Source organism: Macaca fascicularis, chromosome 8 (assembly GCF_037993035.2).
Source record: "Macaca fascicularis isolate 582-1 chromosome 8, T2T-MFA8v1.1".
In the NCBI taxonomy this organism is placed as follows: Eukaryota; Metazoa; Chordata; class Mammalia; order Primates; family Cercopithecidae; genus Macaca; species Macaca fascicularis.
The window spans coordinates 91,499,745-91,516,099 of record NC_088382.1 but is presented as its reverse complement, the minus strand read 5'-3'; the positions used below and the strand labels follow the sequence as shown (position 1 = coordinate 91,516,099).

Here is a 16,355-nt window from a genome sequence, read left to right as displayed (position 1 = left end):
CTTTCTGTGAGATAAATTCCCAAGAGTGTGTTTGCTGTGTCAAATGGTATGCATATTTTAAATTTTAATAAAAATTGTCAAACAACTTTACAAAGAAATTACAATTCACATTTCAAATCGAACTTCATTGACGGATTGCCTATACTAAGCATGGTTTTGTGGCTCTAGTTTTTTAATCACCTTTAGTACTTACAACTCTTCTGAGATATATTTTTGTCCGAATTTCACAGATGAGTAATCTGGAGTTAAGTATTTTTAAGAGCACTAACTTGGTAAGAGCCTGCCATTCTAACCAGTTCCGTATACTGCCTCTTGTGGGCAAACATGAGAGTACCCTTTTTCTCCATGGGTTCCAGTAACTGTTAGCATTCTTTTTAATATTTTACAGTCTGGTGGCTATACAAAGATATTTCATAATTGCTTTAATTTGTATTTTTGTGACTATTATTCAGTTTGGACAACTTTTAATATGTTTTTTAGGCATTTGGAATTGCCCTTCTCTGAATTGTTATTGAATAGTATCCTTTGGTCATTTTTCTTTTGGGATATTTTTCTATTTGTTTTGTTTGGTCAACTTATAGGAGCTCTCAGACTATAAAAGATGTTAATCCTTTATCTATAATCATTATTTGTAAATTGTTTTTCAAAGCTATCAGTATATTGATATTATTTACATTTCTAATTGACATAGCAATATTTTACATTTAAATTTTCCAAGTTCTGTCTTTTCTTTCATTCCTGTTGTGGTTTTCCTTTGGGTTTTGTATGTTGGTTTTGTTTTGCATTAGCCTTTTTTTTTTTTTTTTTGTGACGGAGTTTTGCTCTTATTGCCCAGTCTGGAGCACAATAGTGCGATCTCAGCTCACTGCACCCTCTGCCTCCTGAGTTCAAGCAATTCTCCTGCCTCAGCCTCCTGAGTAGCCGGGATTACAGGCATGCGCCACCATGCCCGGGTAATTTTTGTATTTTTAGTAGAGACAGGGTTTCACCGTGTTGGTCAGGCTGGTCTCGAACTCCTGACCTCAGGTGATCCACCTGCCTCAGCCTCCCAAAATGCTGGGATTATAGGCGTGAGCCACTGAGCCTGGCTTGTTTTGGATTAATCTTTAATCCACCTGTTTTTTTGGTTAGCATATGATGTGAGCTAAGGGCTTAATTTTATTTTCTTCCAGTTGTTTAGGTAGTTTTGCCATCACTGATTATTTAATAAGTTATCTATGTTTTATTGGATTGAAATACCAAAATATCACCTTCATGAAAAGTTGAACATTTTATTTTCTGTATATGGATTTATTTCTTAATTTTCTATTACAGTCTACTCATTTTTTACTCATAAGTTAATACCAAATTGATTTGGTGCAATAGCTTTATAGAATGTTCTATATCAGATCATGCAAGTCCCATCCGTATTTTTCCATTTTTTCTTAGTATTTTTATTAGCATTTATTTATCCTTCTGAATGTTATGATTATTATATCCAGATTTTGAAAAATACCACTCTTAGGATTTCTAGGTTACCATAATGGGGCAAGGTTGTGAATAACAGACTTCAACATAGCCTGTTAAAGAAGTTAGACTCTTTAAAAGCAAAATGTGGAAACTGAGAGTATGATTATAAAAAGCAACAGATAACACAGCATAGTCTTACTTCTATGAAGTTAGGTGAAGTACAGTTTGAATTCCCAGCAGTATCTACTAGCAATTCTAGGCTTTTGGCCTGACTCAGAACCGTTCCTGAAGGATTCACATTGGATTTGCTTTATATGCTATACATTAGTTTTGGAAGAAATGACATTTTTATGACATTGTCTTTCTTCAAGGACCTTATATGTCTTTATTTATTCAGATGTTTTATTCCCTTCTGTAATATTTTATATTTTTCTTCTTTTATGTTGTATTCCTTATTTTCATTGCTACATATTTTATGGTTTTTGTTTAGGTTGGGAACAGAATATTTTCCCTACTTCTATTGCCAAGTACTTGTTACTAATAAAGAGAAAAAAAAATCTTGAGTTCTGTATACTCATATTATTCAGCTACATCATCAAAATATTATTAATTTTAGAAGTTTTTTTCTACTAGTGTTTTTCAATTTTCTAGTTAAAAATTATACCTCATTAACAAATAAGAATAGCTTTAATTTTTTTCAGTAATTATACTCATTATTTCCTTTTTCATACTACATTGTCTATAATCTCCAATATAATATCCTAAAATGATAATGGTGGTAACAGCTATGTGCTTACATTCTTAATGTATATAATTAAATATCAGTGTTTTTCTCAAAGCCTAAAGTTAGTTGGTAGTATATCCTCCTGAATACGAGTTTGAAATGCTTTATCCAGTTGACCCTCTCCTATCCCATCATCTTTTTTTAACATAAAAATTAATAGCTATTAAAATTTACCAACACTTTTTTTTTTTCGTTTCTCCTTCCTTAGGGCTCACTTTTATTTTTGCTAAATTACATTCTTTAGCAGTTCATTCAGTAAAGGTCTCTGGTAATAAACTCTATCTGTCTTTTTTTTGTTTGTTTGCACATGCCCTTATTTTGCCCTTACTTTTAGCTAGATTGTCTATTAAACTTTCTCATCACTTTAAATATACTTTGTCATCTATTATTGGAGGAACATCTGTGTCAGTCTTACTCTATGAGTAGTCTGTCTTTTTTGGTAGCTTTTAAGATTTCTTGTGATATTTTCCAATTTCTGTGGAATGTTTCTACGTGTGGATTTATTTTAATTATTCGGTTTGCCACATTGTAGATTTTGACTTTTTGGAAAATTGTACTCATTTTCTCTCTAAATAGTGCTACTTCATTTATTCTTTTCTGAATCTCTCGTCGACATACATTGGGGATCTATAGTTGTTTTTGTTTTTTTTTTTTGAGACGGAGTCTCACTCTGTCACCCAGGCTGGAGTGCAGTGGCACAGTCTCAGCTCACTGCAGCCTCCACTTCCTGGGTTCAAGCAATTCTCGCACCTCAGCCTCCTGAGTAGCTGGGACTACAGGCGTGTGCCACCACACCTGGCTAATTTGTGTATTTTTAAGAGACAGGGTTTTGCCATGTTGGCGAGGCTGGCCTCAAACTCCTGACCTCAAGTGATCTGCCCACCTCAGCCTCCCAAAGTGCTGGGATTACAATTGTGAGCCACTGCACCCAGCCTATAATTGTTTCTATCTTGTATCTCTTCATGCGGTATTCTGGATGACTTCCTCGTATCCATCTTATAATACATTAGGCCTTTCTGTTGAGGATTATAGAAGCTTATCTATAATAAATTTTGAGTGTTTTACTCCAGAAACTATTTTTTAATTTTCATTTTTTGACTTGGATCTTCATGTCTTTTATGTTTTATTTGTGCCTATTTTGGTTTTATAACTTCTTGTTTCCTTTTTTATCTAGTTGTGCATCCTAAATACCTTTTTTTAATGTCTTTTTAAAGTTCAGCTGTCTTCATTTGCCCATAATGAGTTAATCTTCAGTTTGTTTTGAAATTTCAGTTACTAAATTTAACATGTTCATCTCGAATAGGAGGTTCTTCCTATATCTGTCCTTCCTCTCACTCACAGATCCCTGTCTAGCAATTTTATACTTAAGTCAGCATTCAGCAGTAACTTTAGCTGCCCCTCCTGGAGCAGAGGTCCCACACACTCCTCTGCTTCCGAGCAGGGAGCCTGACCCAGGAGCTTTATACATATCTCCCTGTGGTGCTGTTACTTCCTCCTTACCTATAAGCTGACCTCCTCTTCTTCTGGTGCCCTGAGAGTCTGTGACTCAGCCAGCCTATCACCTTGCATTTCCATTTCATTTTTGATCCTCATACATATTTATCTTTTTTTAAAAAAAAAAAAGATAAGGCTATATCTTATTGTCTCTTTCTGTATTTATCTTCTTGCTACTTTGTTTTTAGAGCAAGTAATATTTGATTATAGAGGTGGCTCACAGTTTGAATTTCCAGTGATTCTTGTTTTTTCTTTTAATACTTGTTACCTGTAATAACACACCCTACTGTTGGATTTGTCTTCAACAGATCCAAATCCCTTAGTGCTGAGATGGGAATTGTGTTGAGTTTATTATTTCTCAGAATAATTGTGATCTTTCCCCCACAACTTAGAGATGCTCCAGTTATGCCAAAATTTTTGTTTTAGCAAGAATTGACCTGTAAAGCCAGCACTTTTAAAAAGCAGTTTTTAGGAATCAGTGAAGAATAAAAGGCCAAGACTTTTGCTCCTACTCATTCTTTCCTGCTTTTTTTTTGTTTTTGTTTTTGAAATAGGGTCTTACTCTGTTGCCCTGGCTGGAGAACAGTGGCACGTTCACCACTCATTGTGGCCTTGACCTTCTTGGGCTCAAGTGATCCTCCCACCTCAGCCTCCAAAGTAGCTGGGACTACCGGCACACACCACTATACCCAGCTAATTTTTTGTGCTTTTTGTAGAGATGGAGTTTTACCGTGTTGCCTAGGCTGGTCTTGAACTCCTGGACTCAAGCAGTTTGCCTTCCTTGACCTCCCAAAGTGCTGGGATTATTGGCATGAGCCATCATGCTCAGCCATCCATTTTTTAATTAGGCAGGAAAATACAATATAAGGAGAGGGCAGATAGGATATAGAATACTAGAGAAATCCTTTCCAAGTCCTTTCTTTCATTGATAAGGTACTTGGAGTTTGGAGGTCTTTTTCTATCTTTTTTTCTTTTTCTTTTTTTTTTTTTTTAATGTTTCCTTGTTCCAAAAAGTCCTTCTGTCTAAATACATAGTGAGGTCTTTCACACAAAAAGAAATGTTATATGTGTTAGAAATCTTTGGATTGCAAGTGACAGAAACTTGATTCCAACTAGGAAAACCAAAACAAACTTTTTCCCTCATATAATGGGGAATAATGAATTGATCTGGTCTTAGGGGATGAATAAATTCAGGAACTCAGATTATGTTGAAAGAGTTCATCTGTTTTCTTGTTATTTCTCTTTCTCCATTGACCTCATTTTTTCCCATTTGAGGAAACTTTTTCCATATTGGTTCAGGAATGACTGTGAGGTGACAGGGTTCACTGCAGGCAGCTCCAGGTTTAATTTGATAAAACTTAAAAAAATTAAGGAGAGGCCAGGTGTGGTGGCTCATGCCTGTAATCCCAGCACTCTGAGAGGCCGAGGCAGGTGGATCACCTGAGGTCAGGAGTTCAAGACCAGCCTGACCAACATGGTGAAACCCCATCTCTAGTAAAAGTACAAAAGTTAACCAGGTGCGGTGGTGCGTGCCTGTAATCCCAGCTACTCAGAGGCTGAGGCTTGAGAATCACTCGAACCCTGGAGGCAGAGGTTGCAGTGAGCTGAGATTGTGCCATTGCACTCTAGCCTTGGCAACAAGAGCGAAACTCCATCTCATAAATAAATAAATAAGTAAATAAATAAATAAATAAATAAATAAATGAGACTGCTCTTTGTCTCCTAAGCTATTGAACATAAAATCCCAGGAACAGACCCTGATTGGCCTAACTTAGGCCACATGCCAGTCTTTGCACAGATCACCCTGGCCAGGGTCTTGGTCCTATGCCCATGCATTTATGTGTCTTTTTGGCTACTGTGATTAGTATTCCAAATAGCAGATACCTTGTTAGAGAGTAATTCTGCTCTGACCAGAAGAGGAGAGGAAGGGTTGATACCAGACAAAAACTGATGTCTATTTTGTCTATGTAATGGTTGTTTTAACTTTTTCTTTTTACAGACAGAAAGAATTTACTTTCAGGTTTTCTTACCTAAAGGGAGCAAAGAGAAGAGCAAACCAATGTTCTTTTGCCACCGATGGAGCATTGGAAAGGCCATAGACTTTGCCGCTTCTCTAGCCAGTCTTAAAAATGACAATAACAAATTAACAGCTAAGGTAACATCTCGTTATAGTATTATTTCCGTAAAGGTTTTATGATGTTCCATTCAAGCGTGTTCATTTACTATAGTATGACTTACTTCTCCCTTCACAGAAATTAAGGCTGTGTCACATTGCTTCAGGAGAAGCCTTACCCTTGGATCATACTTTGGAAACCTGGATTGCTAAGGAGGATTGTCCTTTATATAATGGTGGAAATATAATCTTGGAATATCTTAATGATGAAGAACAATTCTGTAAAAATGTTGAATCTTACTTGGAATAGTCATTCAATAATTCAAGTCAGAAATCACAAGGAAAATTCTATTACATGGTTAAGTCCGTTTCTTTTACTACAGATACTGTTTTTGTAATTTTTTAAAGTTGCTTTTTAACTTATTTCCCCTTATGTCACATTTTAAATTATGAGTTTTCTATTAGAATTTTTTTGTTTTAAGTTTAACTGTGTACTGATCCTCAGTTATTAGCAAATTCTTATATTAGTTTTCATTAGGTTATGCTGTAGTGACAAAAACAAAGGTGTATTTCCTGGTGGGTGATGTCAGCTGTTGATTGGCTGTGGTACTGCTCTGTGTCATCTTCTCACCATGATCAAAGGTGAAGGAAGGACTCTCTTTTGGGACACTGTCATTGTTTTAGCAGAGAGAGAAAGAGATTGAAATACACTTCAGTTTTCTCTTAAAAGATGCATGTATCATACTTGCTTTAAGCAAGTCATGTGGCCAAGCCTAGCATCATGGAGCCAGAAAGTATAGCCTTGCTGTCTATGTACGTCATGATGTATAAATTGATATATGTACATGAATTATAGAAACTTAGAGGTCATCTTTATTCAGTCTTATAATTTTTACATGAAGAATCTTAGACCTAGGAGAAGAAAAGAATTTTCTTTCTATTACCTAACTAGATTGGGGCATATTTCTGATAAAGACTCACCTCTAGTGAGATTCATCTTTTTTGTTTGTGTGACTATATTACATATGAGAAGAAAGATGGGATAGCTCAACTTCATTATATACCAAAGCAAAACACATGCCAAATGGTGACTACATTTTACCAACAAATTTAGACGAGTATTCTTGACTAGTGTTTACTATCTATACCCCCAAAACTACTACTATATAGACAGAATAGAAATTATTTCTAGTTGTCCTTTTGTTTTTTTCTATTCTAATTGTCATGGACATATGTAGTGGCTATAGGTTTACTTAAAAGGAATAAACTTGGATTGCTCATTTGGTTTATTTCCTTTCTAATTCTTCATATTTTTATGTGAGGAATGGAGATAATTTCCAACTTTTATTATGTTCTTATACTTTCATTCATTAGCATAGTTATTTGAGTTCCCATGAAACGTAGAGATTTGTCTCTAATTGCCATGATTAATACAATGAAGATGTGTATACATACAGGTATACCTTGGAAATATTGTGGGTTCAGTTTCAGACTACCACACAAAGCAAATATTGCAGTATATTGAGCCAGACAAATTTTTTTTGTTTCCCAAGGCATATAAAAATTAAATTATGTTTACACTATACTATAGTCTGTTTAATGTGCAATAGCATTATGTCTAAAAAAAGTATATACCTTAAATAAAAAATGCTTTATTGACAAAAAATGCTAATAATCTGAGCCTTCAACCATTTGTAGTGTTTTTGCTGATGCAGGGTCTTGCCTAATTTCAATAGCTACTGACTGGGGCGGTAATTACAGAAGAAGGGGGTGGCTGTGACAACTTCTTAAAACAAGACCACAGTGAAGTTTGCCACATCGATTGACTCTTCCTTTCAGGAAAATTTCTGTGTAGCATGCAATGCTTTTGATAACATTTTTTTCCTGAGTAGAACTTCTTTCAAAATTGAAGTTAATCCTCTTAAACCCTACCACAGCTTTATCAACTAAGGTTATGGAATATCTAAATCTTTTGTTATCATTTCAACAATGTTCATAGCATCTTCACTAGGGGGAGATTCCCTCATATTTTATTTATTTGTTTGTTTGTTTATTTATTTATTTATTTTTTCTGAGATGGAGTTTTGCTCTTGTTGCGCAGGTTGGAGTGCAATGGCGTGATCTCGGCTCACTGCAACCTCCGCCTCCCAGGTTCAAGCAATTCTCCTGCCTCAGCCTCCTGAGTAGCTGGGATTACAGGCATGCGCCACCACGCCTGGCTAATTTTGTATTTGTAGTAGAGATAGGGTTTCTCCATGTTGGTCAGGCTGGTCTCAAACTCGCCACCTCAGGTGATCCGCCCACCTCAGCCCCCAAAAGTGCTGGGATTACAGGCATGAGCCACAATGTCTGTCCGAGATTCCCTCTTAAGAAACCACTCTTTGCTCATCCATAAGAAGCAACACCTCATCCATTCAGCTTTTGTTAAGAGATTGCAGCAATTCAATCACATTGTCAAACTCTACTTCTACTTCTTGTTTTCTTGCCATTTCCACCACATCTACAAGTATAAGATCATGAATTGCAGATCACAATAACAGACGTAATCATAATGAAAAAGTTTGAAATATTGAGAGGATCACCAGACTGTGACACAGATACACAAAGTAAATGCATGCTATTAGAAAAATGGCTCTGGTAGGCCCGGCATGGTGGCTCACACCTGTAATCCCAGCACCTTGGGAGGCCGAGGTGGGTGGATCGCTTGAGGTCAGGAGTTCAAGACCAACCTGGCCAACATGGTGAAACCCCGTCACTACTAAAAATACAAAAATTAGCTGGGCGTGGTGATGGGCACCTGTAATCCCAGATATTGGGGAGGCTGAGGCAGGAGAATCACTTGAACCTGGGAGGCGGAGGTTTCAGTGAGCCGAGACTGTGCCACTGCACTCCAGCCGGGGTGACAAAGCAAAAAAGACTGCATTTGATTTAATCTGATGCAACATAAAATGGAGCGCCATAAAATGTGCTATGCTTGCACTTATATGCAAAGTAGTGTAGCAGATGCTAATTTAGTAGATAATAAGTGTGCTTATGTTCCAATAACCCTTTTATCAGAAAGTATAAAACTTAAATATATCCCTAGATACCAATAAGTTTTAATGACAACTAATACCGTAATGTTTATCACAATTGCTTGCACATACAAGAAGATCAACACATGGTCATGCAGTTGACTAAAACTATGCCAGAAAAATAATAACAAGGTTGAGAAGTGGGGAAGTAAGGCTGACAGGACTTGAGTTAAACCTAAGGAGAATGAAGAAGTCCTATCAATGATTAGATAGTAAAAAGGCAAGGCAGTCTGGATGGAAGGACTCATTAATATTAGCAGGCTTACTGGTGGTAAGTTAGGTGTGGTCCCAGATAGTGGAGCAAACTTGTCTGGTGGAGACAGGAGCTAGCATCCTTAGTACTGGGACTGGTGCCTGCAGCAGGAGCCATCTCCTAAAGAGAACAAGGTGTGGGAGAAAGAAAAGACTCAGTTTCTAGTGCTCTATTTCTAAATTACTCAGCAGACAACTTTCTCAGGCTTTCTATTAGGGTTTTCAGTTGAGGATGCTTACAAAAATTTTAAAGATTCACTCTCCCCACTCCACTCTAGCATCTTTCCACCTGCTTGCAGACAAAATTTTAAGTAGGAAATCCACAAAGAGAGTAAAAGTGTTTTAAATTTACGTAAGTAGTGGAAATAACAATATAATACAAATGGGTTCTAGTTTAAAAAATCAGGCAGCAAATGCTAGGGAACTTCAAAGAGTTCATGGAAAAACTGAAAGATAAAAATAGGCCAGGGCTGGGCACAGTGGCTCAAGCCTGTAATCCCAGCACTTTGGGAGGCTAAGGTGGGTGAATCACTTGAGGTCAGGAGTTGAAGACCAGCCTGGCCAATGTGGTGAAACCCCATCTCTACTAAAAAGACAAAAAACTAGCCAGGTATGGTGGTGCACGCCTGTAATCCCAGCTACCTGGGAGGCTGAGACAAGAGAATCACATGAACCCGGGAAGTGGAGGTTGCAGTGAGCTGAGATCATACCATTGCACCCCAGCCTGGGTGACAGAGCAAGACTTCGTCTCGAAAAAAAAAAAAAAAAAGCCAAGTGTGGTGGCTCACACCTGTAATCCTGAAACTTTGGGAGGCCAAGGCAACAGGATCACTGGAGCCCAGGAGGTCGAGGCTACAATGAGCCATGATCTTGCCACTGTACTCCAACCTGGGCAATAAAGTGAGACCCTTTCTCAAAAAAGAAAACAGATAAAAATACAAAACATAAACTTTATTTTTCAGCATAAGCTCCATCGAGTTTAAGACACTTTTGTAAGCAATGATACCATCCAATTAGTCCATTCCACAATAAATGATGGTCCTGGATATTTAATCATATTATTGCAGTCTTTTTATTAACTAAAGAAAAATGGGTGCCCCTTTGAAGTTATTTTTTTTAAAGATTAGGAAACAAGAAGTCAGAAGAAGCCAAATTAGAACTCTAAAGTGGATGTCTAATGATTTACCGTCAAAATTCAAAATTGCCCTTGTTTGATGAGAGGAATAAGCAGGAGCATTGTCCTAGTGGAGAAGCAATCTCTGGTGAAGCTTACCTGGGCATTTTTCTGCTAAAACTTTGCCTGTTTCTAAACACTCTCATAATTTTTTTTTTTCTTTTTGTAGAGGTAGGTTTTGCTATGTTGCCCAGACTGGTCTTGAACTCCTGGCCTCAGTGGATCCTCCTGCCTTGGCCTCCAAAAATGCTGAGACTACAGGCATAAGCTACTGTACCCAGCCTCAAAACACCATTATAATAAGCAGGTTATTGTTATTTGGCTCTCCAGAAAGTCAACAAGAAAAATGCTTTGAGCATCCCAAAAAACAGTTGCTACGACCTTTGCTTTTGACTGTCCAGTCCACTTTTATTTTAACTGGACCGCTTCCACTTCTTGGTAGCTATTGCTCTGTTTGTGCTTTATCTTCAGGATTATTTTGGTAAAGCCATGTTTCATCTGCTGTTACAGTTCTTGGAAGAAATCCTTCAGGATCTTGATCCCACTTGTTTAAAATTTTTATTGAAAGGCAACTGAAATTTTAAGTAGAAAACCCACAGAGAGAACAAAAATACTCTTGTCTGTAGCTGATCTGGGTGCAATAGTTTCAGTACTCATCACGTGGAAAGTTTGCTCAAGTTTAATTTTTCTGTCAACATTGTGTAAGCTGAACCAACTGAGACATCTATGGTGTTGGATATTGTATTAGTCCATTCTCGCACTGCTATAAAGAACTACCTGAGGTCGGGCACAGTGGCTCATACCTGTAATCCCAGCACTTTGGGAGGCCAAGGCGGGTGGATCACCTGAGGTCAGGAGTTCGAGACAAACCTAGCCAACATGGTGACACCCCGTATCTGCTAAAAATACAAAACCTTCCTGGGCGTGGTGGCAAACGCCTGTAATCCCAGGTACTCACGAGGCTTAGGCAGGAGAATCACTTGAACCTGGGAGGCAGAGGGTTTAGTGAACCGCGACAGCGCCACTGCACTCCAGTCTGGGCGACAAGAGCAAAACTCAGTCAGAAAAAAAAAAGAATTACCTGAGAGTGGGTATTGTATAAAGAAAAGAAGCTTGATTCACAGTTCCACAAGCTGTACAGGAAGCATGTCTGTGAGCCTCAGGAAACTTAAAATCATGGCAGAAGGGGAAGAAAGCACATCTTCACATGGCCAGCAGGAGACAGCATGTGAAAAGGGAGGTGCTACACACTTTCAAACAACCAGATCTCATGAGAACGCTATCATGGGACAGCACTAGGGTGATGGTGCTAAACCATCAGAAACCATGCACATGATCCAGTCTCCTCCCTAGATGTCCCTCCTCCAACACTTCCTCTCATTACACTTCCACACGAGATTTGGGTGGGGACACAGAGACAAACCATATTAGATATTGTCTGTGCTATAATCGCTGGTTCTCTTCAATGAGGGCACAAACAAGATTAATTTTTTCTTCACAAATTGCTGTGAATGGTCTGCTGCTGTTGGCTTCATCTTCAACATTGTCTCGTCTCTTAAAATGAGTTATCCATTTGTAAACTGCAGATCTCCTTGGGATATTGTCCTCATAACCTTTACGTGAAGCATCAGTGATTTCACCATTCTTCCACCCAAACTTCACCATAAATTCGATGTGTGTTCTTGTTTCAATTTTATCAGAATTCATGTTTCTCTGATAAAAGAGCTCTTTCTAAATGTCTTATCTTTGTTAGTGTCCCTCACTAGATCCTGTTGAGACATGTTATAAAAAGTCAGTTTATTCTGGTGCAAAAAAAATTTGAAATTCACACTTTTTTATAACACATATTTTCCTTGAAAATTTTGAAGAACCCTTATATAGATGAATGATAGATTATCAAAGTTTTCCTAAATTTGTCAGGCTTTATTCTTCACAGTTTTCAAATGAAAGGGCTTGGAGAAACCAAAGAACTAAAAGGGTTGCAGATAGAGTCCTGAAGGGAAAGAAAAATTGATATACTCACATCTTCGACCTGGGCAACAAAAGTTATGAGTCAAGATATTTGGTCACATAACCGTAAAGATAAATTAGGTTTTATGACATTTTTGTTTTTTGTTTTGTTTTTGTCATTTTAAAATAGGGACGTTTTAACTGAAATATCAATGAACAGTCCCATTCCCTATTCTCACCATTGGTACAGTGGATCTTGTTTTTCTTAATGTGGTACATATTAATAAAATTTATGAGATCTAAGGTCTATTGCATTTGAAAGATTAACCAACATAAACGGTATACTTTTATAAAACTCGTTAAAATGACAAAAACAGTTTCACATTTTTGAAAAACAAAATGATCTAAAATACTTAATATGAACTGGCATTACCTTGAACACATTGCATCATGATTACATGAAAGAGCTGCTGAAACGGTCATGTGTTTGGAGACTACTACATCTGTAAGCTTAATAGTAAACAGTTGTTTGGTTGGTTGGTTGGTTTGCTGCTTAGCATCAGTACACCCACTCCTTGTGTGGGAAATGTACAATTGTGTGAGTCTATGGGTTGAAACCCAAAAAGCCTGATGCTTTTTCTCATTCCTGGCAACCGAGGGATATGACCAAATTGGGTCAATTGAATGCCCTTGCCCCTAACTGAACAGAGACTAGTGTTACAAAGAAGGAATAAGAGATTGGAATCAATGCCAGTGTCTTTCCATTGCCCCATTGCGTCAGGGTCCAAGTATCCAGGAGCTGTGGTCCCTTAACCAGCCTGTACCTTTGGCCATGGCACCAGCTACCTACTTTCCCTATGTTCCCAAGTGATCTGGTAACCATTCAGGAAATTATTTTCCTACTTAAGTATACAAAAATCAGTGTCAGCTTTTGCTTGACAGATTCAATCATCCTTCAGAGATGTAGGAAAACTATTAGCAGCCAAGGGATGCTGCCAAGGCCTGTGTCTGGACTCTGCAGTTTTCTAACTTGTGATATTGGGTCACCCCACTAAGTTCCAGGAGAGCAGCAACTGCATCTGGCTTAATCATTATGGGGTGGCCAGCTCCCAACTCCATGCCCTAGGCAAACAGACATTCAGTGAGTATTTATTTGACTTTGACTTGATTGAAGAAAATAGTAACACTTGAACTCTAGGTGTCCTCAGTATCTATTACAGATTTCTTGATCCTGACTGCTTTAAAAAAATTTTTTTTTTTTAAACAAGAAAACTAACGAATGATGACCCTAAGCTTTAAATTCAAGTAAATAGAGGGCTGGTTTTTTTGTTGTTTGTTTTTTTATTTGTTTGTTTTGTTTTGTTTTGTTGCATAAGCAGAAATGAGGAAGTCAAGAGGAAGAGATTAGATTTCTGTTGTGATAAATCGAATCTGCTAAATGCCAGGGCTTTTTAATTGTCTTAATCACAAGTTAAACCAGTTGTGTTGCTGCCTAGATGGCTATATATTTGTTTAAAAGTACAACAGTCCCTCCTACTGGACTTTGATCCTGCAAAAACAACTGTTATCTAACTCACCCTCAGTCTGTCACTGGAACACCTGCATGAAGAATGTTCTTTCATTTTTTAAAAAAGATTTTGCATATATGATTTATGTCAGCTTTCAAAATGATTAGAAAACTTTTTATTGTTCTACTTTTGCTGCTTGTGACTATAGAAGAAGCAAGGATGTCATCTCTCAGTTTTCTGAATATAGAGAAGACGGAAATACTATTTTTCACAAAGACTGAAGAAACCATCATTGTAAGTTCAAGATACGAAGATAAACAGCCTAATTCCAGCCACCTCTTTGTGAAAATAGAAGATCCTAAAATACTACAAATGGTGAATGTGACCAAGAAGATCTCATCAGATGCTACAGACTTTACCATAAATCTGGTGACAGATGAAGAAGGAGAAACAAATGTGACTATTCAACTCTGGGATTCCGAAGGTAGGCAAGAAAGACTCATTGAAGAAATCAAGAATGTGAAAGTCAAAGTGCTCAAACAAAAGGACAGTCTTCTCCAGGCATCAATGCCTATTGATAGAAATATCCTAATGCTTATATTACCACTAATACTATTGAATAAGTGTGCATTTGGTTGCAAGATTGAATTACAGGTGTTTCAAACAGTATGGAAGAGACCTTTGCCAGTAATTCTTGGGGCAGCTACACAGTTTTTTCTGATGCCATTTTGTGGATTTCTTTTGTCTCAGATTGTGGCATTGCGTGAGGCGCAAGCTTTTGGAGTTGTAATGACCTGCACATGTCCAGGAGGGGGTGGGGGCTATCTCTTTGCTCTGCTTCTAGATGGAGATTTCACATTGGCCATTTTGATGACTTGCACATCAACATTTTTGGCTTTGATCATGATGCCTGTCAATTCTTATATATACAGTAAGATATTAGGGTTGTCAGGTACATTCCATATTCCTGTTTCTAAAATTGTGTCAACACTCCTTTTCATACTTGTACCGGTATCAATTGGAATAGTCATCAAGCGTAGAATACCTGAAAAAGCAAGCTTCTTAGAGAGAATAATTAGACCTCTGAGTTTTATTTTAATGTTTGTAGGAATTTATTTAACTTTCGCAGTGGGATTAATGTTCTTAAAAACAGATAACCTAGAGGTGATTCTATTGGGTCTCTTAGTTCCTGCTTTGGGTTTGCTGTTTGGGTACTCCTTTGCTAAAGTTTGTATGCTGCCTCTTCCTGTTTGTAAAACTGTTGCTATCGAAAGTGGGATGTTAAATAGTTTCTTAGCCCTTGCCATTATTCAGCTGTCTTTTCCACAGTCCAAGGCCAATTTAGCTTCTGTGGCTCCTTTTACAGTAGCCATGTGTTCTGGATGTGAAATGTTACTGATCATTCTAGTTTACAAGGCTAAGAAAAGATGTATCTTTTTCTTACAAGATAAAAGGAAAAGAAATTCCCTAATCTAACAATTAAAGCATTACTGAATTCCTACTCTGGGTAGGGCACTGTGGGAGAGTAAAAGAATAACTACAATGATACCTGCTCTTAAGCCACTTATAATCTAATTAAAAATCTGACATTAGGGGTAGAGAATACACACACACACACACACACACACATATATGTATATGTGGGTGTATCTATATATATACACACACATACACACACACACACACATATCCGCACATGCTAAGTACTCAATGAGTGGTGGAAATTATAACACAAAAGTTCAGAGGAAGGAGACAACTTTTTTTTTTTTTTGAGACAGAGTCTCGCTCTGTCACCCAGGCTGGGGTGCAGTGGCACGATCTCGGCTCACTGCAAGCTCCGCCCCCCAGGTTCACACCATTCTCCTGCCTCAGCCTCCCATGAAGCTGGGACGCCCAGCAAATTTTTTTTTTTTTTTTTTTTTTTTTTTGTAGAGACGGGGTTTCACTGTCTTAGCCAGGATGATCTCGATCTCCTGACCTCGTGATCCGCCCACCTTGGCCTCCCAAAGTGCTGGGATTACAGGCATGAGCCACTGCACCTGGCCGGAAGGAGACAACTTTGCAACTGTGTTGGTTTGAGAATGTTTTGTAGGCTGTGATGTGAATATGATACTTTCAGTGGTCTCCTATATGATCAACGTTAGATTTTAGGAAAATTAATCTGACAGTGAGTAGAGGGTGGAGAGAGAGGCCACAAGCCAATTTAGAAAGGTTTAGGGAAGAAGCAATATAGTGCAAAAAAAAAAAGTGATAGCACTGAGAATTGAGAAGAGCACTGGCAATTGAATTATAGGCTGTTTCTGTAGGAAATGCATTCACTATAAAGAAAGAAAGAAGACAGAAGAGAAACGAGGTCGAAGAGCTGACCCCGTGTTGCAGGGTAAACAGTAATGCCTTTGGTAGGTTAAGATGGAAGACAGGAGAAAGCTCAGCTCTGAGGGCAGAGATGCCACATTTACTTTAAAACATACTCATTTTGATGTGCTAATGAGAGCTCCAAATAGAAATTTACAAATTCATTCACTGAGTGAGAATTTACCAAATGTCTGCTATATAG

At 37.8% G+C, this 16,355-nt stretch overlaps 2 protein-coding genes across 15 annotated transcripts in view; both read left to right on the top strand.

The window, feature by feature from the left end:
- ZFAND1 (zinc finger AN1-type containing 1) overlaps window positions 1–7,506 on the top strand; it is a 31,286-nt gene extending 23,780 nt beyond the window's left edge. For all 14 annotated transcript variants that reach the window (XR_012416479.1, XR_012416480.1, XM_073999061.1 and 11 more), the window contains 2 exons: window positions 5,727–5,882; window positions 5,980–7,506. Coding sequence is in view for 12 of the 14 variants with exons in the window: in XM_073999061.1 (XP_073855162.1) it covers window positions 5,727–5,882; window positions 5,980–6,150 (327 nt within the window). In the remaining 2 variants the exon portion in view is untranslated. The remainder of the gene's footprint in view (window positions 1–5,726; window positions 5,883–5,979) is intronic.
- A 6,365-nt stretch (window positions 7,507–13,871) lies between these two features.
- SLC10A5 (solute carrier family 10 member 5) lies at window positions 13,872–16,131 on the top strand. The gene has a single exon (XM_073999053.1). The coding sequence runs from the start codon at window positions 13,943–13,945 to the stop codon at window positions 15,272–15,274; it is 1,332 nt and encodes a 443-aa protein (XP_073855154.1). The 5' UTR covers window positions 13,872–13,942; the 3' UTR covers window positions 15,275–16,131.
- Window positions 16,132–16,355: the final 224 nt, after the last annotated feature.

Excerpts from the sequence above, each read along its gene's own strand:
- SLC10A5 (XM_073999053.1), top strand. The coding sequence starts at position 13,943 with ATGTCAGCTTTCAAAATGATTAGAAAACTTTTTATTGTTCTACTTTTG.